General features: G+C 44.4%; 1 protein-coding gene across 1 annotated transcript in view; it reads left to right on the forward strand.

Annotated features, from left to right (window-relative positions):
• The window catches only part of LOC138789077 (calcium-activated chloride channel regulator 1-like), a 28,784-nt gene extending 17,264 nt beyond the window's left edge, over positions 1-11,520 (forward strand). Inside the window, exons 10-14 of the mRNA XM_069967627.1 lie at positions 952-1,173; positions 3,303-3,573; positions 6,436-6,603; positions 8,951-9,181; positions 10,762-11,520. Of these exons, the coding sequence (XP_069823728.1) occupies positions 952-1,173; positions 3,303-3,573; positions 6,436-6,603; positions 8,951-9,181; positions 10,762-11,405 (1,536 nt within the window). The 3' untranslated portion in view covers positions 11,406-11,520. The remainder of the gene's footprint in view (positions 1-951; positions 1,174-3,302; positions 3,574-6,435; positions 6,604-8,950; positions 9,182-10,761) is intronic.
• Positions 11,521-27,911: the final 16,391 nt, after the last annotated feature.

Consider the following 27,911-nt stretch of genomic DNA (forward strand, 5'->3'; position numbering starts at 1 on the left):
ACTTTTATTAGGGGAGGGGATTTTGTGTTATTAAAAATACATTTTTCTTTTACTTTATACATATACTAGAAGCCCCCCTGGGGTTAGGGTTATTCCCCCCCTGGGGTTAGGGTTATTCCCCCTGGGGGACTTCTAGTATATGCACTCTGATCTCTCATAGAGATCCATGCAGTATAGTTATACTGCATGAATCCATGAGATCGGTGTTCTATTACTTTTGGCTGCTGCAGCCAAAAGCAATAGAATGCCGAGCCGGGATCAGCGCCATTACGGAGCAGACCCCGGCCCGGGATGGATGCGGGGATGGCCCCCCCGCAATCGCGCCGCAGGGGGGCGATCCCCCCACTAGACCACCAGGTATGGAGATTATCAAGTATTTAGAAGCAGCTGTCAACTTTGACAGCTGCTTCTAAGTACTTAATTAGCGGGCACGGTCCGCTTAATTAGCGGGCACGGCGATCGGACCGTGCCCGCTAATAGCCGCGATCCCGGGCTACACGCGGCACCCGGGATCGCGGCAGTTCAGAGGGGGGTCGCCGCGCGACCCCCCTCTGAACTCCCATAGCGGCACGAGGACGTTCAATAACGTCCTGGTGCAGCTATGGGTTAAGGCACCTGTGCAATGTTCAGACAGGAGAAAATGTTCCAGTGGCATTCCTAATGATGAAGAGGGTGGGGAGGAGGGTTAGAGGGGTGGTGCCAGCCTAACGCATACACAATGTAAGCCACAGCTGTTGGGCACAGGGCTGCAAGTTTAAAAGTTGTTTTTTAGGACAATAACTGCATCACCTGCCGAACGGACCCCAGGACAGATCTTGGATTAAAAGCAGCTATCTGAAGGTACAAGTGGTTTGGGGGGGGCAGATTGTGGGTACAGAGTCGCTTTAAACTACAGTACATATAAGAACATTGTCACTTCCTGTATATTAACTCTTTGTCTTCTTCCATCAGCTGGAGAGCACGGCCTTAGGTCTTAAACCCTCTGAATGCTTGAGTGGCACCGTCTACGTTGATAGAACTGTGGGGAATGACACTTTCTTTCTAGTTACTTGGCAAACTGCAGTACCGAATATTAAATTGCAAAGTCCAAGTGGGATTATATATACTGCTGCACAATTTGTTAGTGACAACACCGCTAAATCCTCAAGGCTCGCCATCCCGGGAAAAGCAGAGGTAATGTAGTAAAAAATTATTGAAAGGAAAACCATAATAGTCATATACTTTATGGATCCAAAACAGTCAGATGGTTGGGGGAGCACCATACTGGTAAGGGGTCCCCTATATCCTCATGATTCGTGGGGGTATCGCCAAAGGCATATCCCCTCCATCCTAATGATTGGTGGGGGTCTCGTTGATGGCCTATCCCCTCCATACTCATGATTGGTGGGAGTCTCATCAATGGCATATGCCCTCTATCCTCATGATTGGTGGGGGTCTCATCAATGGCATATCCCCTCTATCCTCATGATTGGTGGGGGTCTCATCAATGGCATATCCCCTCCATCCTCATGATTGGTGGGGGTCTCATCAATGGCATATCCCCTCCATCCTCATGATTGGTGGGGGTCTCATCAATGGCATATCCCCTCCATCCTCATGAATGGTGGGAGTCTCATCCATGGCATATCCCCTTCATCCTCATGATTGGTGGGGGTCTCTTCAATGGCATATCCCCTCCATCCTTATGATTGGTGGGGGTCATATCAATGGCATATCCCCTCCATCCTCATGATTGGTGGGGGTCTCTTCAATGGCATATCCCCTCCATCCTCATGATTGGTGGGGGTCATATCAATGGCATATCCCCTCCATCCTCATGAATGGTGGGAGTCTCATCCATGGCATATCCCCTTCATCCTCATGATTGGTGGGGGTCTCTTCAATGGCATATCCCCTCCATCCTTATGATTGGTGGGGGTCATATCAATGGCATATCCCCTCCATCCTCATGATTGGTGGGGGTCTCTTCAATGGCATATCCCCTCCATCCTCATGATTGGTGGGGGTCATATCAATGGCATATCCCCTCCATCCTCATGAATGGTGGGAGTCTCATCCATGGCATATCCCCTTCATCCTCATGATTGGTGGGGGTCTCTTCAATGGCATATCCCCTCCATCCTCATGATTGGTGGGGGTCTCGTCGATGGCATATCCCCTCCATCCTCATGATTGGTGGGGGTCTCATCAATGGCATATCCCCTCCATCCTCATGATTGGTGGGGGTCTCATCAATGGCATATCCCCTCCATCCTCATGATTGGTGGGGGTCTCATCAATGGCACATCCCCTCCATCCTCATGATTGGTGGGGGTCTCGTTGATGGCATATCCCCTCCATCCTCATGATTGGTGAGAGTCTCTTTAATGGCATATCCCCTCCATCCTCATGATTGGTGGGGGTCTTGTCGATGGCATATCCCTTCCATCCTCATGATTGGTGGGGGTCTCATCAATGGCATATCCCCTCCATCCTCATGATTGGTGGGGGTCTCATCAATGGCATATCCCCTCCATCCTCATGATTGGTGGGGGTCTCATCAATGGCACATCCCCTCCATCCTCATGATTGGTGGGGGTCTCGTTGATGGCATATCCCCTCCATCCTCATGATTGGTGAGAGTCTCTTTAATGGCATATCCCCTCCATCCTCATGATTGGTGGGGGTCTTGTCGATGGCATATCCCCTCCATCCTCATGATTGGTGGGGGTCTCATCAATGGCATATCCCCTCCATCCTCATGATTGGTGGGGGTCTTGTCGATGGCATTTCCCTTTCATCCTCATGATTGGTGGGGGTCTCATCAATGGCATATCCCCTCCATCCTCATGATTGGTGGGGGTCTCATCAATGGCATATCCCCACCATCCTCATGATTGGTGGGGGTCTCATCAATGGCATATCCCCTCCATCCTCATGATTGGTGGGGGTCTCATCAATGGCGTATCCTAACAACAGGCTGTCACTGTCAGATGAGATGTCAAATGAGGATAACTCTTTGGGGGGGAAATATCAAGATACACCCCTAGGGTACGCCAGCTGTATCCCCCACTCCCCTGAGTGGCAGGCAAGTGGGGGCGCGGCTAGGAAGGGAGGAAGAGAAGCCCTACTTGCAGGCATAAATAATAATACAAATCCCAAGCTGGTGTAGATTTGTTCTTGTTCCGCAATGCCAGCACCAGGAAAAGGGCCATCCGGGCCTTTACTTAGTAAATTCGGGCAGGGGAAAGGGGACATACTGAACCTAACTCTTCAATCTTTATTTGTGGTGTTCTTCCATAATAGTTTCCTTTCTGTCCTAGAGCGGACCCTGGGATTACAGCCTCTGCAATTCCCGAAGTTCAGTTGAAATTTTGGGTTTAGTTGTGAATTCCAAGGCCTCCGATGAAACAGTTCCCCCAATCATTGTAAATGCTCATATGAACCAAGATATAAACCAATATCCCCACCCCATGGTTATCTACGCCTCACTGAGCCAAGGACTGATGCCGGTCATCGGAGCAAATGTCACTGCAACAATTGAGACTGTCAGCGGACAAATAGTGACCATAGAGCTTCTGGACAATGGAGCAGGTAATATTACATCTATCTCACTATACCCCCCCCGATTCCCTTGAGCGTCAGCCTACACTCCGCTGCTCCATTACTACCTATGAGATTGCCAAAGATATCTGAATGCTGTAGGTATCTTCATCTGTCCCCTAGAGAGTGAATGAAGCACAGCGTATGTGCTCAACTGCAACTTCATTCACATAGGGGGACAAGGGGCCCCATTCACATAAGGGGACAAGGGGCCCCATTCTTAAAGGGGGACAAGGGGCCCCATTCACATAGGGGGACAAGGGGCCCCATTCAAATAGGGGGACAAGAATCCCCATTCACATAGGGGGACAAGGGGCCCCATTCTTAAAGGGGGACAAGGGGCCCCATTCAAATAGGGGGACAAGAATCCCCATTCACATAGGGGGACAAGGGGCCCCATTCACAAAGGGGGGCAAGGGGCCCCATTCACAAAGGGGGGCAAGGGGCCCCATTCACAAAGGGGGACAAGGGGCCCCATTCACATAGGGGTACAAGGGACTACATTCACATAGGGCAACAAGGGGCCCCATTCTCACGATCACAAGAATCTCACCTGTCCTGTAATTCCCAATCAGGACATGGTATAGGTGTCTGTATTAAATCCTGTGCACATAGGTTTAGCAGCCATTTTAGGGAGCAGGTATTAGGAGACGATCGGGTCACACAAACAATAATTTTAGCTAAATAAGCACTATAGAGAGCATTGTGCATTTGTTTGGCCAGTGCAAAATCTCTTTCATTGCAACTTAAAGGGATTGCTCACGAACAAATGTTTTCCTTCAGATCAACTGGTACCAGAAAGTGCCAGAGATTTATAATTTGCTATAATTCGTCCAGTACTTATTAGCTGCTGTATGTCCTGCAGGAAGTAATGTATTCTTTCCAGTCTGACACAGGGCTCTCTGCTGCCACATCTGTCCATGTCAGGAACTGTCTAGAGCAGCAGCAAATCCCCATAGAAAACCTCTCCTGCTCTAGACAGTTCCTGACATGGACAGATGTGGCAGCAGAGAGCACTGTGTCAGACTGGAATTCACCACTTTTCTGCAGGACATACATCAGCGGATAAGTACTGGAAATTTTTTAATGGAATTAAATTACAAATTTCTGGCACTTGCTGGGACCAGTTGATTTGTAAGAAAAAAAAAAATTGGTAAACTTTATGTGTGCCAGATTTCTCTTTTTTATGGTACACTAATTGTTGTCAAAGAGCAGCACATAGAGGGTTTTATGTGATTTTTACACACAGTCACACACAGTGCCATTTCCTTTTCACTTTCTAGGACACCCTTCCTACTGCTACTCCCCAAAATAAGATAATTATTTGATAACCTGTAAAATGCCATTGCTTCTCTACTTTCCAGGTGCAAAACTTACTACTCCCAAAAAAGAGATCATGTTGGACAGCTTAGAAAAAGTCATTGTTTTTTTTCCGATTGACCTTTATTTATTTAAAAAACGTTAAAAAAAAAATCCACATTGCAGTGTTTTTACGCAAGTTGTTAGTGTCCCTTGGTTGGTACCATATGTTTCCCCATGGCCATACATGTTGACATGCAGACATTAAAGCGAATGTACCACTTTCCATAATAAAAGAATAGTTTTATATAACCTGGTCGGCACCGGTGTGGTTTCTCTATATACAAATAGGGTCGCTCGGTGCACTGAAGGCGGGCCCGGTTCCCCTGGTGGACCAATATTCCTTCCCCTCGGTGACACCTCCAAACTTGATTCAGTAGGCGTGTCACCCAGGGGAGGAGCTATCAGTGCACTGGGGGATGCCACGCCCCCCTACAGTGCCCAAATGACTCTATTTGCATATGGAAAAAATGGTACAAATGGCGTGAAAAAGGCAGCAGTTGGAAAAATGGGCGACGGCGCGAGGATCTATGCACCAGCACCGACCAAAATATAATTTTCCTTACGGGAAGTGATACATTTGCTTCAATTTCATCTCGTGATCAAACAGCGTTATACAGGGCTCTTAGTGACATAGATGAGAGGTTGGACTATTGAGTTCAGATCAAACTAGTTGTCTTCTAAAAGATTTGCTCACCTCACACTTCCTTACAGTCCTACAGGTCCTACAGGTGTGTCCACAATGATTGACTTTCAGTTTTCCTAAAAGATGCAATAGACTGATAGTTAAAGTGTCACTGTTGGTTTTTTTTTGTTGTTGTTGTTGTTGTTGTTGTTGTTGTTGTTGTTTTTGCAGAAATCAATAGTTCAGGCGATTTTGAGAAACTTTGTAATTGTGTTTATTAGCCGAAAAAAATGCATTTTTATCATGAAAAAGCAGTTTGAAGCTCTCCCCCCTGTCTTCATGGCTCTCTATGGAGAGGGGAGGGGTGGAGGGAGATGAGGCACCAAAACAGGACAACAAAGAGTTAATTTACAGTAACATCACCGGACTATCTCGTCTGATGTCAGCACTGACCTCTCTGACCTCTGAATACTAGCTTTCACACAGCTCCCACTGTGTAATCCTTTGTTCTCTGCTCTCTGCTGCCAACTAATCTCCCTCCTCCCCCCTCCCCTCTCCATAGAACAGACAGGATCCGACTGATGTAAAAGAGTCAAGATTTCCTGATAATGAGCAGTGAATGAGAGAGAGGAGGGGAGGGGGGGGGGGACCTGGGGAAAGTCTTTACGAATGCAGATAATGGCAGATTTACCTAATAAACCCAATTACAAAGTTTCTTAAAATCGCCTGGACTATTGATTTTTGCAAAAAAAAAAACCAAAAAACAAACCCGTGACACTTTAAAGTATTGCAAAAAGCTGACATTTATACAAATGTGAACACATAGACCTGTAACGCATGTAACCGTCTTGATGAAATGTCATTTTCAGGTCCGGATATTATGAAGAATGACGGCGTCTATTCCAGATACTTCACCCAGTTTTCAGCAAACGGAAGATACGGCTTGAAAGTCCGAGCTGAGAACAACAGTAAGAATAAAAGTCGCCTGGCCCTCCCCAATAACCGCGCTCTGTATATTCCAGGACTCATCATAAATGGTAAGAGAGACAATATAGGAAATGTATTTCACACTAAACACCAGTAACCAATATCCCTCCGGTTAGGCTGCGTTCTCACTACGTATATTTCAGTCAGTATATTTCAGTCAGTATTGCAACCAAAACCAGGAGTGGATTAAAAACACAGAAAAGATCTGTTCACACAATGTTGTAATTGAGTGGATGGCCGCCATATAATGGCAAATATTTGCTGTTATTTTAGAACAACGGCTGTTATATTGAAATAATGGCCGTTATTTACTGTTATATGGCGGCCATCCACTCAATTTCAACATTGTGTGAACAGAGCCTTTCTGTGTTTTTAATCCACTCCTGGTTTTGGTTGCAATACTGACTGAAATATACGTAGTGTGAACGCAGCCCCCAAAGGAAACTCACCTTGTAATATAGAGACTTGTCCTAAGCTCACAATGAGCAATCAGCTCTCCCTGGTAGCCAGAACTAGGAGACCATTGGTTTCTCTTGAATTTCTTTCCCATTGGAAGGTCACCAGGAAATCAGGGGCGTAAATAAGCCCATGACTAGTTAGGGGTAGCCATCGTGAGTCCAGGCATAAATGTGTTATCGCCATAGTTATTTCCAGCACTGACATATAAGCCTGTTTTTAAACAAATAAGGTTCAAGTGCCCCGGGGGCGTTCCCTAGCAAAGAAAGAGTCCAAGTAAGTCCAGTCTATGTCCTCTTTATTACTGCACACTGGGCCACTTGCATCCACCTACCCCATCATACTGACAGCCATTAGATGAAGAGGACGTGGGATGGAGTTCCCGTGTTCTTGTCGTACTGGGGACCGCCCTTTGGGCACTTGACACCAGTTTGCATAATGCCATGAAAGCTTATATCTCAGCACTGGAAAGGACTTGAGGTTAAAAAAAAAAGCTCTCTGGAATCCTGATTATTAGCGGTATGTAGCCATGAGCCTATTTCCAGCCCTGCGGACAGGTCCACTTTTGTTGTAGGAAGCTGATAGGAGCTTTGGTTGTAGGAGTCCTTGTGGTTTCCACTGAGGAGAGTTTAACACAAGTCACTGAAGCATGCTTACAGTTAGAGGTACACTCCTGTATAATTTACCTTACTGCACTTACGATAACGCAGTCGATTTGCCATTGGCCAGGGTAGCTTTGGCAATGTTGTGGCTGCTAGGTGGGTGAAGTGTCACTCGGGCCCTTGTCACGGTAGCCTGGAGTCGCGTTGGTACCCACCCCAATCAGACAGGCACTGATTTGGATAACCCAAGTGTAACCGGCTGTGTAGGTGCAAAATGATTGACCAGTAGCTTAACTAGGATAACGTATACTTGAATTATTCAGTGTAATACAACCATAAGGCTTCAATGACTGCAGGTGAAGGCGAGAGGTAGAAGAAGTAGCAACTATAGAAGTGAGAGTAGAGGAACATCTTGAGGGCCCTGTCCAAGGTAGCTGTGTACTCTGCAGGGATAGCGTAGTTGAGAAGAGAAGAAGAAATGGATACTAGTACTGACGTATAGATAACTTGGATCTAACTGCCTTATGCCCTACAGTGTCAAGATACCTGTCCTGCTAGGATAGTACAAGGTCCCAGGTCCCTGCGCTGGGTTGAGCAGACTTTCTGAAACTTTACAGAACAGCCGTGTATTGCAGTAGGATACGTAGGCTTACTGCAGCTTTGTCCAACTGTGGTCAGTACCTAGCTCAGGTATGCTGCCCTGTGTGGTGGGTGCAGAAGTTATCCCTGGTGTGGACAAGGTGATCTTCAGAGGACGTCCTTTCCTCCTCAGGGGTCTAGCGATGCATGCTAGCAGTGGTGAACAGCTTAGGAACCCTCTCTCACACTGTCTCTCTCTCGCTGAAGTATTAGAGGACCCTACCACCAGGAACAAATCTCCCTTTTATAGGGGCAACCCAAACCTCCTAGTGATTGGTGGGGCTGTGTGGTGTGAAAGAGAAAAGAAAGAGGACAGGCAGAAAAGTGAGGGAAACCAGGCCTGCACCTGTGATGGGAGAGAAAACAAACATGTGACAACACAGTTAACCCAATGCTTCCTTCTGCTGTGCACACTATAAGACATACAGAAAATGTAGTAGTGACACCTGGTGGGAAAAACACAGAATACACTTTAACCATATCCCACAGTGGAAACCTGAGTCAGTTACTTTTCCCAGGGGCATAAAAGACTTAGTGGCACACCTGTGCTGGGACACTACACCCTCACTTACAATGACCCATAAAATGCTAAACACCATGATAGGTGACTTGTTAAATAGTAACTCCAGAGACTGCGGCATAATAACAACATGAGACACGGATATAACACAACTTTCTCCCTGGACATCTCTCTCTGTAGGTACTGTAATCATGAACCCTCCACGCCCCGAAATACCTGATGATGACCTCAATGTTGGAGAGTTCAGCAGGACGGCCTCAGGAGGGTCTTTTCTGGTATCTGATGTACCCTCAGGTCCTCAACCCGATATCTATAAACCCGAGAAGATAACCGATCTAGAGGCGACCATTGTAGATGATAAGATTGTGTTATCCTGGACTGCGACCGGGGACGATCTGGACCAGGGAACTGGTGAATAATAAATCTTTTATTTATTTTTATGTCTTTTGTATAATAAATATATAAGAGATAGGAGAGAGAGATAGATAGATAGATAGATAGGAGATAGATAGATAGATAGATAGATAAATAGATAGGAGATAGATAATAGATAGATAGATAGATAGATAGATAAATAGATAGGAGATAGATAATAGATAGATATGCGGCAAAGCAGTAGGGGGTGCTATCGGCTGAGGTAGCTTTGGTGGTGTTGTGGCATCTAGGTGGGTGTGGGTCACTCAGGCACTCGTCAGGTAGCCTGGAGTGTCGTTGGTACCCACCTACCGATCAGACAGGCACTGCTTCTGCAGGTTTGGATAACCCAAGCATAACCTGGTGTGTAGGTGCAAAATGACTGACAGAGTCCAGTAGCTTAAGTTCTTTAGTGAAATACAACAATAAGGCTTCAGTAACCGCAGTTGAAAACAAGAGGTTTGAGAAGTAGTAACAGCTGAAGTGAGAATAGAGGAGCATCTTAAGGGCTCTGTCCAATGTAGCCATGTACTCTGACGGGATAGCGTAGTGAAGAGAAGAAGAAAGAGAAGAAACTCGTACTCAAGTATTTGTCTGCCTATTTGCCCTACAGTGTTGGGATACCCGTCCTATAAGGGTAGTATGAGGCCCCAGGTCCCTGCGCTGAGTGAAGCAGACTTCCCAAAACCTTTCAGAGGAGCCGTCTATTACAGTAGGATATATAGGCAAATGGCAAATTTCTCCTGCTAGCGTCAGTACAAAATGCAGGTATACTGCCCCGTATCTTGTGGAATGTATCCCTGGTGTGGACAAGGTGATCCTCAGAGGACGTCCTTTCCTCCTGAGAGGTCTAACACTGTAAGCTAGCTGACGTTAATTGCTTAAGAAATAAAGTATTTTCCTTGGTCCCTGGCAAGGGTCCTGGCTAGAGATGAGCGAACCTGGAGTCCATCCGAACCCGAACTTTCGGCATTTGATTACCGGTGGCTGCTGAAGTTGGATAAAGCCCTAAGCCCAGCAGCCCCTGCTAATAAAATGCCAAAAGTTCGGGTTCGGATGGACTCGAACCCGAACCCGGTTTGCTCATCTCTAGTCCTGGCCTAAGCCAGGCCCTGACTTTACTGCAGCAGCAACTGTGTTTTTGTCTAGTGACTCTCTCTAGTGACTGAAACTAGAAGACCCTCCCACCAGTAACTATCTTCCTTTTGTAGAGGCAACTAAACCTCCTAGTGACTGGTGGGGCTGTGTGTGCAAAAGAGAAAAAGAAGGTGATAGGACAAAAAAAGCAGAAAAACAGACCTGCACCTGTGATTTGACAGAAAATAGTTAACCCAATACATTCCTTAAGGTGTGCATAGATAATACAGAAAACGTAGTAGTGACACCAAGTGGGGGAAAACACAGAATACACTTGGACTATATCCCACTGTGGGAACCTGGAACCTTTGCCCAGGTGCAATATAAACTTAGTGGCACACCTGTGCTGGGACACTACAGATAGATAATAGATAGATGGTAATAGACATATATGTGGAGTCAGTGATGTGATATTATATACTTTACTCCTTGTTCTCCAGCTACAAGCTATGACCTAAGAATGAGCCTCAACCCCAGCGATCTCAGAACCAACTTCAATAGATCCACACCGATCAACATTTCCGCTCTTACCCCCCTGACAGCCGGATCCAGAGAAACTTTCTCATTCCTGCCCGAAAACATAGTTATACAAAATGGCACAATTCTTTACTTTGCTTTAGTTGCGATTGATAAAGTTGATCATCGATCAGATGTATCAAACATAGCTCAGGCCGCTCTGGTCATCCCACCGACACCGGCTCCAACAACAACACCGGCTCTAACAACAACAAGAACAGCGACAACAAGAACAGCGACAACAAGAACAGCAACAACAAGAATAGCAACAACAAGAATAGCAATAACACCGGCTCCAACAACGGCCACCACCACTGAGTCAGCTACAACTGATACTAGACCAAAAAGTACAGCAATAGTTACTCCACCCAGAACTGATAGACCTTACATTACAGCCAAAGTTACCAGACCCAGCACCGATCCCCCGGCTGGCGACAGCTCCGCAGGACTGAACGCGTCAGTAATCACAGGGATCGTATGTGGTGCTGTAGTTCTCATCTGTATCATTGTAAGTGTCACCGTCTGCATTGTCAGCTGTAATAGGAACAATAGTAATATTACAGTCTGAAATAGAAGATGATGCACATGTGTATAATAACGCATCGGTTTCATGTTATATATTGTATATTATTGTGATATATATTGTATATCATTAAAGAGAACTAGCCTCTCATCACCTCCCAGCAGACTGTACTGTAGCTTACACTTTCTCTGCCTCCGAGCTTTGGACATCTGTGCATCGGGGGTTCGAACGGCCACCGTTCACGTCCAGCAAGTTCCATAAACAAGCTATACTGTAATGAATAGGGATCATGTACCCAGTGTGCATGGTTACTAAATCCCCGACATGAAATGTGTCTCCACTTGGGACTATGGAGAGGGGCAGGGTGACAGAGAGAGAGAGAGAACGATCAGTCGATGAAATGATCATCGGCTGATCGTTTCTTTAGGTCCAGACCTAAAATCATCAGGTGCTGGGCATGCATCCTTAGTGATGTCCATGCAGCCCTTGCCATTAGTGTAAAATAATAAAGTATTTACTCACTTTACCACGTTCCCCGGTGTCCTCGGGCCTTCCCTGGTGTCTGCAGCTGCAGCTCTGCCTTCTGTTCCAGTCTCTGCACTGACAGACCGCTCAGCCAATCACTGACCAAGACAGAACAGGACCACGGCCAGCGATTGGCTGTCAGTGCAGACTCCGGAACAGAAGGCAGAGCTGCAGCTGCAGAGACTGGGGAAGGCCTGAGGACACCGGGGAACGTGGTAAAGTGAGTAAATACTTTATTATTTTACACTAAAGGCAAGGGCTGCACAGACATCACTAACAATGTCCATGCAGCCCTTGCTGCCCAATAGTCGTGTAATTGCTCAGTAAACAAGTACTGATCTAGCAGACCGGCACTTGTTTACACTTAATGATCGGCCGTGTAATAGGACCCTTAGTCGGCCCTCCAGTAATAATATTGGCTGTGCACTCTGCTGAAAAGTTGCAAATCGTGATACAGATGCAAAATCTACAACTCTTAACCATCACCAATGCAGAAAAAGCGGAGCAAGGGTATCAGGGATGTGGTCTCAGAGTCTTAGGGTGAGTTCACACACTGCAGATTTAGAAAAGCAGGACTGGAAACTAAACACATTGGAAATATAACAGAGAATATAATAATGACAAAAGGTATAATAAAAAGCCAAGCAGGGAGGGCGCCATCATTCCTGTCATACTTGGAATATTCTGGATTCACCTCAAATCAATAACAAACAGGGACTGCTGGGACTGGAGCCAAGGTTTCGCAATGTTCTCTATGATACTAAACACCTTAGAGATTGTCTACTTTTCATAACTTTTATTATCATTGTTTCATGTTTGGTCACGTCCATAGACCCTCATACATGTACATAGTCCTAGAGAGAATACCGCGCCGGGGGCCCTATACCGGCTAAATATCAAGGACTCAAATAAGCTGTCAATCAAATGTTAGAACTTAAATAATATGGATAAAACCAACAACATGTAAATACTGTTACATATGGTTACCTTTTCAGCAAGCTTAAAGGGGTATTCTAGAGGGGAAATCCTCTGTTTTCATTTGCTACCAGGCTGCAGCTAGGAGGAGCCTCAGTAGAATGGTGTAGACTGCCCCCAGCTGCTCCACTTACGGAACTGACAAAAAAGTAAGAAGAGAACAAAAAAGTCCCATTCAATTTAAAGTTTACCTGTCGCAATTTTTTTATTTTTTTTTAAATCGACGGGTTGTGATCAAAAGCAGTTTTGCAACATACTCACTTTACTTTTATTTTTAAAAGGGTAGTGCGGCGCTCCACAATTATTCACAGAATAACACACATTACAAAGTTATACAACTCTGTGAATCGCCCCCTTCCCGTGTACCCCCACCCCCGCACGTGTACCCGGAAGTGTGGTGCGCTATACATACCTGATCCGTGTCGACCGACCCCATCCGCCATCTTCTTCAAAGATGTCATCTTCGGGATGCCGGCCCCCCTCTGCAGCGTCATCAGCTGCTCAGCCACGTGTTATTCTGTGAATAATTGCTGAGAGACGCCCTACCCCTTTAAGTTGTCTATGTTTAAATCAATGTTTTACATATGGCCAAACTGTGCTCCAGGCTCCCTCCATGCTGATATTTGGTCTTTTCTCTGATCAAACAAAACACAGACTAAACACAGGAAGTCCCCGTCTTCTGTGCGCTCACACAAGGAAAGATGCCTGTCCATCCTGCAGGTTGTATATCAACTGAGGGCAATTCATGTAGGCCAATTATGTTAATAACATTTACTAATTCTATTATCTCTGCAGCTTACCAGGAGACAATGCTCTTTGTTATGTAACAATGCAGCCAGTATAATATCACTGTGTGGTTACAGAGGTTTTGGTGCTGTGTGACAGGAGAGTTGACCGTACAATGTGAGCACCTCCAGTATAAAGAAATACACATAGTAAGCACCACCAGGTACAGGGATTGAGGAGAAGTCATTTTAGTACAGTTTTCAACTGATTCAGAGGGGGGGGGGGAGGGGGGGGGGGGGACAAACAGTTAAGCCGACCTGTGAGAGTTTAAAGTAGCTTTCCCTGTGTCCACCAGGTGTCAGTACACACATATTATGCTATCACCATACACTGCAAAAGTCAGCTCAAAGTGACAGCAGCGTTTATGGAGGTAACTGGCTGGTAACAGGTGGTAGCCGCAGTGTTGTTCCCATCTGCCGGTGTTCATACATAAATAGTTTCAGGATAAGCAAACAGTTTTTTTTTTTTGTTTGTTTTTTTTTACAAAAAGGAGTCAAAAATGTTTGGGGTTTATTATAAAGGTTTTATTTATTCTCCTATGATGATGATAATAATAATAATAATAATAATAATAATAATAACTAGATTTGCATTTCCAGGAAAATACATAGTGCTTGAAAAGAGCGCCCCTTTACCAGTGACTTCCTTTTAAGAGAAACTTTAAGCCTGGGTGTCATCCCTTTAAGAGCGACCTGGGTCCCGTCCCTTTAAGCGCAACTTGGGTCCTGTCCCTTTAAGAGCAACTTGGGTCCCATCCCTTTAAGAGCAACTTGGGTCCTGTCCCTTTAAGAGCAACTTGGGTCCCGTCCCTTTAAGAGCAACTTGGGTCCTTTTAGGAGCGACCTGGGTCCATTTAAGAGCGAAATGGGTCCCTTTAAGAGCGACCCGGGTCCCTTTAAGAGCGAAATGGGTCCCTTTAAGAGCGACCCGGGTCCGTTTAAGAGCAAACCGGGCCCCTTTAAGAGCGACCCGGGTCCCTTCGCTCTTATAGGGACTCAAGTCGCTCTTTAAGAGCGACCCGGGTCCCTGTAAGAGCGACCTGGGTCCCTTTAAGAGCAACCTGGGTCCCTTTAAGATCGACCTGGGTCCCTTTAAGAGTGACCTGGGTCTCGTCCCTTTAAGAGCGACATGGGTCCCTTAAAGAGCTCCCCTTTACCAGTGACTTTCTTTTAAGAGAAACTTTAAGCCTGGGTGCCATCCCTTTAAGAGCGACCTGGGTCCCGTCCCTTTAAGAGCAACTTGGGTCTCGTCCCTTTAAGAGCAACTTGGGTCCCATCCCTTTAAGAGCAACTTGGGTCCCTTCCCTTTAAGAGCAACTTGGGTCCCGTCCCTTTAAGAGCAACTTGGGTCCCTTTAGGAGCGACCTGGGTCCATTTAAGAGCGAAATGGGTCCCTTTAAGAGCGACCCGGGTCCCTTTAAGAGCGACCCGGGCCCCTTTAAGAGCGACCCAGGTCCCTTCGCTCTTATAGGGACTCAAGTCGCTCTTTAAGAGCAACCCGGGTCCCTGTAAGAGTGACCTGGGTCCCTTTAAGAGCGACCTAGGTCCCTTTAAGATCGACCTGGGTCCCTTTAAGAGCGACCTGGATCTTGTCCCTTTAAAAGCGACATGGGTCCCTTAAAGAGCGACTTGGGTACTTATAATGGTAAAGATCATTGCTCGGTTACCGTGACAATCTTACTCATGTCAGTGAGACAAAATCGTTAAAGGGGTTGTCCGGCGAAAAAAATTATTCACAGAATAACACACATTACAAAGTTATACAACTTTGTAATGTATGTTATGTCTGTGAATGGCCCCCTTCCCCGTGTCCCACCACCCCCACCCGTGTACCCGGAAGTGTGGTGCGCTATACATTACCTGTCACGTGCCGACCACGGTCTCCGATCCTCAGCAGTGACGTCTTCTTCGGGAGGCCACGGATCTTCCCGAGTGCTGGCCGCCCTCTGCAGCGTCATCCGAAGCTCAGCCGCGATTGGCTGAGCATAACTGTGCTCAGCCAATCGCGGCTGAGCAGCTGATGACGTGGCCGCGTCATCAGCCGCTCAGCCGCGATTGGCTGAGCACAGTTATGCTCAGCCAATCGCGGCTGAGCTTCGGATGACGCTGCAGAGGGCGGCCGGCACTCGGGAAGATCCGCCGGACTCACGAAGAAGACGTCACTGCTGACGATCGGAGACCGTGGACGACACGACATGCGGTGAGTATAATGCACCACACTTCCGGGTCTAGCGTGGGTGGGGGGAAACACGGGGAAGGGGGCCATTCACAGACATAACATACATTACAAAGTTGTATAACTTTGTAATGTGTGTTATTCTGTGAATAATTTTTTATCGCCGGACAACCCCTTTAAGGACCTTCCATACATTACAACTTCTATTGGCCAATAGTGGACATGTGACTATGTGACACATTGCCTGACAGGACCTTAGAGTTCCTATTGGCTGCTATATTTCAGCTATTTGCATATGTGCTGTGATTGGCTGTCAGCGGTTAGAGTGTGGCCATTATTTCCAATGGGCCATTATTTTCTATGGGAAATTAGGGGTCTTTAAATGTAAATTTCTTTAAAAACGACAATTCCGATCAAAACGAAAGATAGATAGCACACCACACACCGCCGAGGGCTTTGAAACGCAGTTTGAATGGAGTCTGTGCGCAAAGCGGTTCGGGCTGTATTATGCGCAGAAAAATGGCTGGAAGAAGAAGAAGAAGAAGAAGAAGAAGAATACGGATTACAATATAGGGATTTTCAAGCACAATAATAAAAATAATAATAATATTAATAATAATAAAGCATTCTAACCAAGAACAGTAAATACCGTAACAAAACTAAGCACAGTCAATGCTACTAGTACTAAGCGTAGTTAATAGGTACAGTAACAGAATTAAACACTGTATGGTAAATTGACATATACATCAAAGCAAATGTACCAATTCGCCTACTGGTTTCATTAGAATCAAGTCTGGCCACGTCACTGAGGGAATATCGTTACACTGGGGGCGCTGGGCTCGACTCCAGTGCATAGAGCGGGCCGAAAGCATATCAAGAAGAACTGATGCGACGATCACGGGAATTGGGGGACGTTTTGAAAAATGTCCCATGCCACCAGGATCTTTGTGCTGCTACTAGCCAGGTAGTGGTAGTGTATCGGATTGGTATATTTGCATAAATAAAGCACAGTAAATAAAAAGTACCAGGAACAAAAATACTAAATACTAAATATCAGAAAATAAGTGCACTATTAAAGGGGTACTCCAGAGAAATAATTTTTTTTTAAAGGAGCGGGTGTCAGAAAGTTATATACATTTGTAAATAACTTTTATTAAAAAAAAACAAAAACTATAGCTGCTGTATGTACTGCAGGAAGTGGTGTATTCTCTTCAGTCGGACACAGTGCTCTCTGCTGCCACCTCTGTCCATGTCAGGAACTGTCCAGAGCAGGAGAAGTTTTCTATAGGGATTTGCTACTGCTCTGCACAGTTCCTGACATGGACAGAGGTGGCAGCAGAGAGCACTGTGTCCGACTGGAGAGAATACACCACTTCCTGCAGGACATACAGAAGCTGATAAGTACTGGAAAACTGGAGATATTTTCAAATAGTAACTAATAAGTAATTTACAAGTAATATGTAACCTTTTGATATCAGATTTTTTTAAAACAATGTTTTTCTCTGGGGTACACCATTAACCACAATAACAAAGTATAGTACAAGAACCAAGCACAGTAGATAAGTACAATATCAGTAAAAAGGGCAGTAAATAAGTACAATACCAGAATCTAGAGCAGTAAAGAAACACAGGTCCAAATCTAAGGACAGTAAATATGTTACATAAGTAAATATGGTAAATAAAAATAATAAAAAAAAAAGATATTAAAAATTGTAAAGGGAACCTGTCACCTGGGAACAGAGGGAAGAGCCCGTCTGGAGCCCCGGATACTTACTGTACCTCATCCTGCAAGTCCCGCTCCAGAAGCCGGTCCCACCGCGGAGAAATCGCCGCCTGGCGGTCTGCACGCGATATGTAAATGAGAAGAGATGAGTCCGACGTCCATAGGAAATCACTGCAGCAGTGGGGTCGGGGGCTCTTCCCTCTGCTCTCAGGTACAGGTTGCCTTTAAGGTTAACAAATACTAGTGTGGTGACCCCCGGTGTGGAGGTACGACCGGTCACCTACCTAGTTAAGAGTGACGCCAGTCTTGTGGTGGTTGGCCGAGATATAGCCTTGCCCGGTAGTATTTTGTTGTGACACCAGTGCCGGTTGGGCACACAGGTATGGTGGCACACCTGCTTTTAGTTTAATGAGCTGGCTTTACCTTGTTCCCCTGTGGACAGTGACCTGACGGGCTGTTGCGGGGTCCCTTGGTTACTTATCATGGTGGTCCATAGTGGAGTAGTGACCCACCCAGCATATTGGCACTGACACCCACAGAAAGGGGAGATGTCCCAAGGAAGGTGTGTGTACTGTGTCGGTGCATACTGAAGAATCACAGAGTCTCTTTATCATAAATATAATCTTGTTTACTCTGAAGATACTTGAGGTAGACAGCAGGTAATACAGCTTTGCCTTGATACAATACCTTACACTTGATAAGTTATTTAATACTCTTTGACTCTTTGGTCTTTGCACCATTTATTGCCCACTATTGTTGAGTGACCCATCCTAGAGGGTGACACAAGCCCCAGACCTTGTTACCTGGGATGAGCAGTATGCTGAGGGTTCCCTGCTTACACCTGTGCTGTGAGATAGAGTTCATAGGCTTCTAGCAACTTTGCTCTATCCGGATCAATTCCTTACCTCTTTATGGATACTGTCCTGCACTGTGTTCCTCCGGTCCACGGCGTGGCTTAGGATGATCCCTGACTTGTCCTCTCTAGTGGAAGCTTAACACTGCATAGTGTGTTGTGAGGTTACTTGAGGAGAAACTGTGAGGAACATCCTACCTCTACAAAGTCTAAAGGCAAAAGACCCTACACTTCCTCTACCCATGTGACTGCCTTCCTTCAGCAGGTGTAACCTGTGCTGTGAGTGGGTGAGGAGTAAGTGTGTGCAGGTAAAGAGAGAGATGATGATAGGTGAGAAGAAGAATGAACTCTCATTGGTGTACAGACCCATGTGGTACATAAGCAAAACAATAATCCTTTGAGTACTACAGCTGTGCAATCTCTAGATACACATAGTTATAACTGCGACATCTTGTGGCAAAACTCTGGTACTACTACATTACCATTTACTCTTGAAAGTACAGGCTTTTACGAAGGATGTTACCAATAGCAACACCAGTGGTGGGACACCACACTAGAAATCCCAGCAACTCATCAGAGAGGGATTGAAATATACATCAAATGGTAACTGGTTGATAGATGGCGTCTAGTATAGTAAAATAGTTTATTGCAGATGAACAATGTTGCCAGAACAAGATGCCCGAACAATAACCAACTTAGCTGTCCCTTTGTCTTTGATTATGGAGATTTTATTTGTCTCACCCATATGCTTTATAAGGGGACCACCAACTCTGGGTCTCTCTCTCTTTATAATCCAGAACTTTGGTGACCTTGAGCCCATCTGTAATATATGGACATCCATTCATCTGAGTGACAGCCATGTAATTCTACTGTTCCCCTGCAGTGCCCACTATAATGTAGGAATATCTGCTCTATTTACTTAAATTAATGTTAGTGTAACTGGGCTGCAATGCTATACCCAAACTGACGACAAGGGTGGCGCTTTTTCTAGAATAAATCTAGCGTATTTTACTAATTCTGAATATCTCTAAAGTAAGAAATGGACAATACAGGGATTAGACCTTGAATTGTGGGTTATTGGTCTTATGAGACAATGCTCCAGTGTGATTTATACAGCTATGATTGGGTCAGGCTGACAAAGATTGTTCAAGAGAAATAGATTAAATATGGCCAAAGTCTATATAATATTTGCATAGGTTAAAGCACGTCCTTCCTGTTCTAAGGAATCAGAGGTTTTCATTATCTCTCACCAGTACATTAGCTTTGAGTTCTTTATCTCTCATAAACATGACTTGGCCCTCAGTTTATATCAAAGCAGCATAGTGCAATGTCATAAATTTTAACCCATCAAGCAATAACATCCACAACTGGGCTGTGTTATTATACCGATTTAGAGTTGCTTTATATATTAGTCTGTATTTTACCATTTCTATCAAATCTTTTGCATGTGACCCATAAGCCGTATTCACACATGTCGATAACTGTGCCGATCAATCTCGTCAACAACATGCGGCTATTGGTAGATACATGGGGGGGGGGGAGTTTCTGTATGGGAAAATGCAGCCTTAGGAAATTCTAAATAGAGGAATTTCTCATTTAGGACGAGAACAGAGAGCGAGAAAAGACGGCAAATCAGAGAGTTCAATGGGAAATATGTACGGCTTTATTTTCTCCTATAAACCAATTGGTAGAGATGAGCGAAATTAAATTCAGTATGGGTTCACATAATCCTAAACACTCTGAATTTGACCTAGGAAGGAGGCTGAGCTGCTGGAGCAAGGGTTCCACTCCTTTGGGTAGCGTGGGTGGACTGCGTGGAAGACTGGGTGGTGGATAAGTTACTGGACATATTATCCGCTATCCATGTGATCACCTGTTCACTAGAGATGAGCGGACTTTTCGGATTTCTGGTTCAAGAGAACTGGAACGATCAGCGTCGGATTCCCGTTGTCTGCTCGCTCCGTGCAGCGGGTGGATACCTCCTAAGGAACGCCTGGAAAACTGGGATACAGCCAATGCCAATGCCTAAGGGGTTCCTTAGGAGATATCCACCCGCTGCACGGAGCGAGCAGACAGCGGGAACCCGACGCAGATTGTTCTGGTTCTCACGATCCAGAAGTCCGAAAAGTCCGCTCATCTCTACTGTTCACACTGCTGCAGTTTCAATAGTGGTGTACCCTGAGACCCCGTAAGTTGCGAGAAGAAGCTAGAGATTGAATGTGGTGTGCCACTGCTCCCTCCTCAATGGGTGCTGCTGTGTCACCCTGCCTTGAACCACGGCCTCTGCTCACTGCATCGCTTGGAACCCCACGCCCTCGTCCTCAACCCTTACCCCTGGGATTCACCATTTTATGTACACTGCACAGTCAAAACTGAGATAGCTGGACTACAGATCACAGCAAGCCAAGAAAATATATTACTTATATTATATTTATATACTTATATATATAAATATATTATTTGTATAGAGTCTTTGTGTAAGTGGTGCTTTATGGTGTATGCCACCCTCTTACACAAGACAATGAGCAGTGAGGTTGGATGTGGCTGCACTTAAAAAGGAAGCAACCCTGCTGACTGGCTGCAGATGAGAAAATATACTGATCACACTAGTTTTTGGAGGCTGTCGTACAGTCTGTGTGTAAGTGGGGGTATATGGTCTGTGCCACCTCTTAAACGGGACAATGAGCAGTGAGGTTCTATGCAGCTGTACTACAAATCACAGCAATACAATGTACAGCACCACCAGCCACAAAAAAAATAATAGCACTGAGGACTTCTTTGGGGTCTATATGCAACACCTGCTGTCCCCTTTCTGCCAGCAGCCGATCAGCACAGTGTGCTACTAAGATAGTGGTAGCTGCGCTGCAAGTCCCAGCCAGCAGTCTGGAGTAATCCAAAATAAAATAAAGATTTTAGGCCCTTACAAAGGCTGTTGGGTTCTGTATATAGCATCCCTGCAGGATCCCTACAGGAATGCTAATTCCCTCCCAAACTGTAGAAAATGGCGTTGGCACCTGTAGTTTATGGCTCGCCGCAGTAGGATGACATCAGAGAGGTTTCTTTATAAAATGGAGATTTATTGCTTCTTCTTTAAAAGTAATGAAAGTTACAGAATTGTATAGAAATGAATATCAGAGAAACGTCTTACAGCCCTTAGTGTCTAGTGTCCATAGTTCATATAAGAGTCCTTTGAAGTGAAGGGTTTGTCTTACAAATCGTCACGAGCTTCAGGCAGCTGTTGCTTCACTCAAGCATCCTTCACGCTTCCATCATGGATTCCTCACGCGACACAACCTTTTCCTTGAAGGCTCTGGATCCTTCTTGTGACATAGGGCTCATACCTTCTGTACAGCCCTGATCCAACCCAACCTCCATCTTGGTGACTACCATCTTATATAGGGTTCATGACTCACTGTCAATGTCATGTGTGGGTGTGTTTATTATAATTGAGTGTGTGTGTCTGCACATATATGACCATAACAAATATAGAACTCTTTCTCTATGCATCAGCATAACTTGTTTCCACTTATGGATGTATAGTTATCGTGCTGTGTACTGGCATCACCACCCTACATACGTCATGGAATCATAAATAGTGATGTGTACACTTATGTATCTATTTCCAACGTATACACGTTTACTTAGTATAGAATATGATATTATAATGTCAGTATTACAATCACTTTATACAGTGAATAGTGTTGTGCTATTATGGTGAGGTCAGCAGTATATATGACTTACATTATATTACACCAAGATATTGTTCATTGTAAAACACATCGTATTTAACATTTCCCCCTCTTGAGGATGAAATACATTGTACTGACTCCTCAATGTATCAAGACTTTCCACTGAACAATACCTTTTATACATTAGAGATCACGGAATCTTCTTTCTTCATTCTTCTTATAAACACACAGGACAACGTCTATCACTTTAATAACAAGTCTATGAAAATTATCAATTTACCCAAACCATAATGGATTTGTAGCATTTAAATTATTATGTTATGAGAAACTGTGATTTGATTTTATAAAAAGATAGAATTCTAGCTAGACCTAGTCTAAAAAATGTATCTTCTTGTCTCCATCTGGACCCATGGTAAACTTGGAATGGTTCAGATGACTTTATTCTTCTTGTTGTAACAAAGTCTTTAGGTTATAGATCCCTTTGTTGTTAATGAATCAAAATATGATTGGCAAAGTCTTTTGAAAAATAATTCCTTCGCTGAAAAAGTAAACAACAAAATCAATGTCTTGATATTATCCCTCATGCAATAATCCATCTCTTTTCCTTTGCATGGTAAACAATCCTTGAGTCTTTGTCTCTCTGGAATTGAAACTATCAGGTGACACCGGCTAGGCTACTGAAAAAATACAACAAAGAGTTAACACTTCTTGACCCCCCTTGTCTGTGCAAACGACTTTCACATTTCATCTGTGACTTCTGTAATCTTTAACTCTGTAACGTCAGTACCTGGAGCAGACATCTTGTAACATAACATAGTCATTTCTCATCCAGATTGTGGAGATAAAGATTTAGCTTATAGCACAAAGTCCATTGTACTTAGACTTTAGGAACAATCTTTTCCAACAACTCGCTGAGGTGGATAGAATCTTGTATAACTTACACTTGATAAAAGCATAGTCCAGCAACCATCACTTACATATGCCATCTTTTGTCCTTTGCCATCATGACCACTGGAGGAGATTTAATGAAATGAACAAAGTCTTTTAAAACTCACTTGTAGACTTGCTGCTAGCAGAAGAGGATTGTGCAGACTTTCAGCTTTCCTCACACTCTGCCCACTTGGCTTCCGGTCATGGCATCTGTAGTTGGCTTGACATAGTTAAAAATATAACAAACAAAAGAATGTCAATCATGAAGATACTTTAGCGTAGTCCCAGGATAGATCACCTGAAGAAAGTTCAATAGCCATCTAGAAGCTTGTGGTACTAGAAGTCTCAGCATGCCAGTTGATCAAAGAAAAGAATAGTAAAACAGTCCACGATTTATCTGTTCCCTTCAAGTGCTTTACTTGGATAAGAATTACAGATCAGTCTCTTTCTCTTGTTACTGGTCATCAACGCTGGAAAAAATCAAAAATCTATACAAAAATTCTAGGCTTTGATGTCTTGATTGAAGATCCACTTTTTCTTCCCTATCCTACACCAAAAACTTGGTGATTATTACTATCCTATGATAATCACAGTGTACCATAGCATATCACTCTGTTTTACCTTAACTATTCCCATATCTATTTTACTCAAAAACCTCATTTACTAGAATGTTCATGTATGTATTCAGTAAGAATAGAATATGGTCTTGCAATAGTTAGATAACTTTAAATTATCTTTAAGCATGAATTCCAGTATGACTTGGTGTCCTTATACCTAAAGATGTTTTCAACATTATTCAGATAGAATAAATTACATAATGTTTCATTCAATGAATATGTCACAAAAATAATACTATCAAAAGTCCAGACTATTGTAACCATATTCAGTGAAGAAGCATTACCATAATTTACCAAAAAATATAGTTTGAATGTTTTTACCTTTAAAAAACACCATTCCTAATCAATGAAACAATATTATTGTTATAGACCTTGTTTTGTTAAAGTCAGTGTGCTTTCACCTGTTATTATATTATATACTACTTCCTTTATTTACTGGAACACGATCACCACATGTATTTACTATATTTATTAATAATCCCGCAATATAATATTATTCACCTTCTATAACCACCATATTTGTATGAGTGAATGAAATATTTTATGTGATATGTCTTGCTATTCTTGGCAGACCGTCTTCTGAGGCAGACATCAGTAGTATCGTAGTTCTAATGAGACCACATTAAAAATAAACAAATATACCCAAATGAAACATAAAGTTGTGTGTATATATGTGTGTATATATTCATACTACTATCAAACACATATGCTTGTAGATATATGCACACACTGTGTGTTCACACATTTGTATTTGTGTATTGGACTTCTCAACTGAAAGAACTGAAATGACACCATCAAATAGTCCTGTAAGAAACTGAAACAACATTTGTTAGAGAATGAACTTAAACTTCTGATAATGACATATTTATAATGACATGATTAAATATAACCCCTAAACCATTATGTATCTCTGAAAATGTGTCTTTGTATATTATTTGGATAAACATCAAATATATATATATATATATATATATATATATATATATATATATATATATATATATATTGTGACAATCTGGGGGTTACTCACTCGCTGGGATCGCCATCTCCTGAGCCTGAGACGGTTGGCACATCACAAATTGCAGTCCAGTCAGTGCTGTATGCTTTATACTGACCTCAGTCAGCTTTATTTATCCGTTCAAATAACACAAGACATAGGCAACACTGCCAATAAAATAAAACCTGGGCTGTCTAGCCACTGACTAACACATTACAGCTTCCCTAGCTGACTTTCTGAGCCTACTGCTCTATTTGACCAGGTACACTGGTCTCACCCAGACTTCTTGTCTGCAGCTCCCACAGGCCTAGTGCTGCCTGTTCTCTTCACCTGGGAGCCATCACCTGGGCAGCTCTGGAGTCTCTAATAGATCCACCAGGTGGTTTCAGAGCCTCATTAGCTCTAGGGCTGGAGTGGAGTATCGAACAGGAGCTCCACCTGAACTCCAATTCCCACTCCAGAGGCATAGAACTGCCTCTTACAGCCCCACCATGCCACATATCCTCCCCCCCTGACAAAGGCCGTAGGACTTGTCACTTTATTAACACCCCCTCCTGGGTCAAAGGTCCTACATTGGGGTAAGATGCGACACCATTCATGCCTTATCTTCTTTTCCTGGGGACACAACCCACACTTTTCATGAGATTTATGTTTCCCCCACATTTTCCTTAACACAGGAACACCATGGTCCACTTTCTCACTTTGCCGTTCATTTCTTTCATGCAGACGTCCATTAGGGGAGACATATATTGGACGGCTGTACTGAGAACCAGTCTCATCATGCACACAGTCCTTATTCTCAGCAGGCACACAGTCCTTATTCTCATTCACAATTTGGTTTCCCTTATTGGTAACATCCAGGTTGTTACCCTCGGCAACATGAAACCTCTCACTTCCAGCTACATTGGATGGGACTGTATGAGTGACACTCAGCTCAGACCTTGCCTGATAGGTCTCACTACCTCTCACTCCAGACAGGGCAACATACAGACTGCAGACACTTTCAGTCTCCAAAGTGACAGTTTTCACACCAGCTCCTTCATGCACATCTGTGTTTTGAGGACTCAGTTCCTCCAAAGTTACCTCCAAAGTTACCACTTCACCATTTATATCGGCCTCAGCAACTTCCAGACTCCCTGTAAGAGGTAATGTGTGAGCCAACACAAGCTCTTCAGTCGGACCTTCTCTGGCCACCATCTCATCACCTGCTACTTGAGGCGTGTTCACATTAGCCACAGGAACAGCTTCTGGGACCTGACAAAGAAGGGACTCTATAACCATAAGTGGCGACTGTTCTACTACTGTGTGACCACCACTAACATCACTGGATGCGCCTACTGTGTGACCACCACTCAGGTCTATCTGGCTCTGCCGTGTAACACAGTCCTCCACACCAGGCTTACTGTCATAAACATAGGGGGCGCTCTCAGTCAAGCCACATGCATACGGCTTCCTACCAGGCCAAGCACACCTGGCTATCTTCATGCAACATTTCTGTCTACAACCATGTTCACACTGGTCACTTTTTACCCTTCTTTTCTTTCTGTGATACTTGTTGGACAGCAGGCTAGCACAGCGGTGATGGAAAACCTTATTATAGCAGAACTTCTTGACTTGCTCACTGTAAGGACGCAGTGCAGGTTTGAGAATACACAACACATTTTCACTATGTTTCCGCATCTCATGCATTCTCACTGCACCACGTTGGGAAAAACGCACCCCACAAACCCAGCATACATACCGCTTACTGCCACAGTCACTTCTCATATGCTGTTTGACTTTGTAGGTGACTCTCCTGGTATTATGCAAACGGATACGCTTGTCAACAGTCTTCTCACCCTCCTTCTTACCATTTACAGCAGATATCTGGTTTCCACTAGCAACCACATTGGCCTCACTTGTGTTAGTAAAGGCCACCAAACTCTCCATATTGTTTTCAGCCACAGCACATTCATCCCATGCAATACTCTGGTCCTTACACACCATGACCTCTAGGGGCAGCACTGTACCTTCATCACATGCAATCTTCTCATCATTAACCATCATGACCTTTAGGGGCACACTAGAGCTAATCCCCTCTACTGCTTTTTCTGCTTTAGAGGTTAGTTCACAGTCTGCATTCACTAGAACTGCCTCTGTAGCACACCCATCATTTACCTGCTCAGGTTGTGTGACATAGTTATGGGTTAGATGCATGTTAGGCAGCAAATCTGACATGACCTTACTGCTATCACATAACTGCGGGGTGACATTACCGCTATCACATAACTGCGGGGTGACATTACCGCTATCACATAACTGCGGGGTGACCTTACTGCTATCACATAACTGCGGGGTGACATTACTGCTATCACATAACTGCGGGGTGACATTACTGCTATCACATAACTGCGGGGTGACATTACTGCTATCACATAACTGCTGGGTGACATTTTCAATAAACATTGCATGCAATACATTATCATTAAGTTCATCTGACTTTTCAAGTCCATGTTCAGACTGTGCAATAATCTCATCAGACATCAGGATGGTCTTATCAGCCACAGGATTCTTCTCCTCACTTGGTAGCATTGCTGAACATTTGGACTTATTTTGGTCACAGTTCACACAGTAAGACAGTGAGGCTCCACCCACTGGTAACTCTGGGACGTGTGTATATGGTTCTCCTGGTTCCTCCCCCTTAGGCAGTGGTACAGTACACTTTACTGGGGACTCTCCCTCCCACAACTGCCAGAAATAAGGAAAGTCTCTGCCAAGTATGAACTCCACCTGAAGCTCCGCACAGACCTCCAGCACATGATTTACTGTCCCATAACAAGTTTTAAAGTCAATTAGAATAGTCTTACCATATGGCTCTGGTCGACTCTTCACAAACAGTATAATATCCGGGTGGACCCTGGACACCTCCTGGCGACAATCCAGGTCAACCAGCAGTGGGATGCCACCCACCAGCAATTCACAGGTTTTTGGTTTAAATCTCTCTGATCTCCTGACCAGAGGACAATAAGATGCACAGACACCCGCTCCCATGCACCTCCAACATGGCGCTCTCTGCTCAGTGACTGCCGCTTGCTCTTGGGGTTGGTTGCTCTTAGCAACAACATCATGGCGCCTCTGCAAAAGTGACTTTTTAACACTTGGGCTTTGGGCAAAAGCACATCCAATTACACAACAGTCCATTCTCATACATCTCAAGCCTGGCTCAGAATGAGACCAGGATGCAACTGGGACCTTGGTACAGCAACCACTGGGCTTGGACCCCTGTGCTTTCTGGTTAGCAG

Source organism: Dendropsophus ebraccatus, chromosome 4 (genome assembly GCF_027789765.1).
Source record: "Dendropsophus ebraccatus isolate aDenEbr1 chromosome 4, aDenEbr1.pat, whole genome shotgun sequence".
In the NCBI taxonomy this organism is placed as follows: domain Eukaryota; kingdom Metazoa; phylum Chordata; class Amphibia; order Anura; family Hylidae; genus Dendropsophus; species Dendropsophus ebraccatus.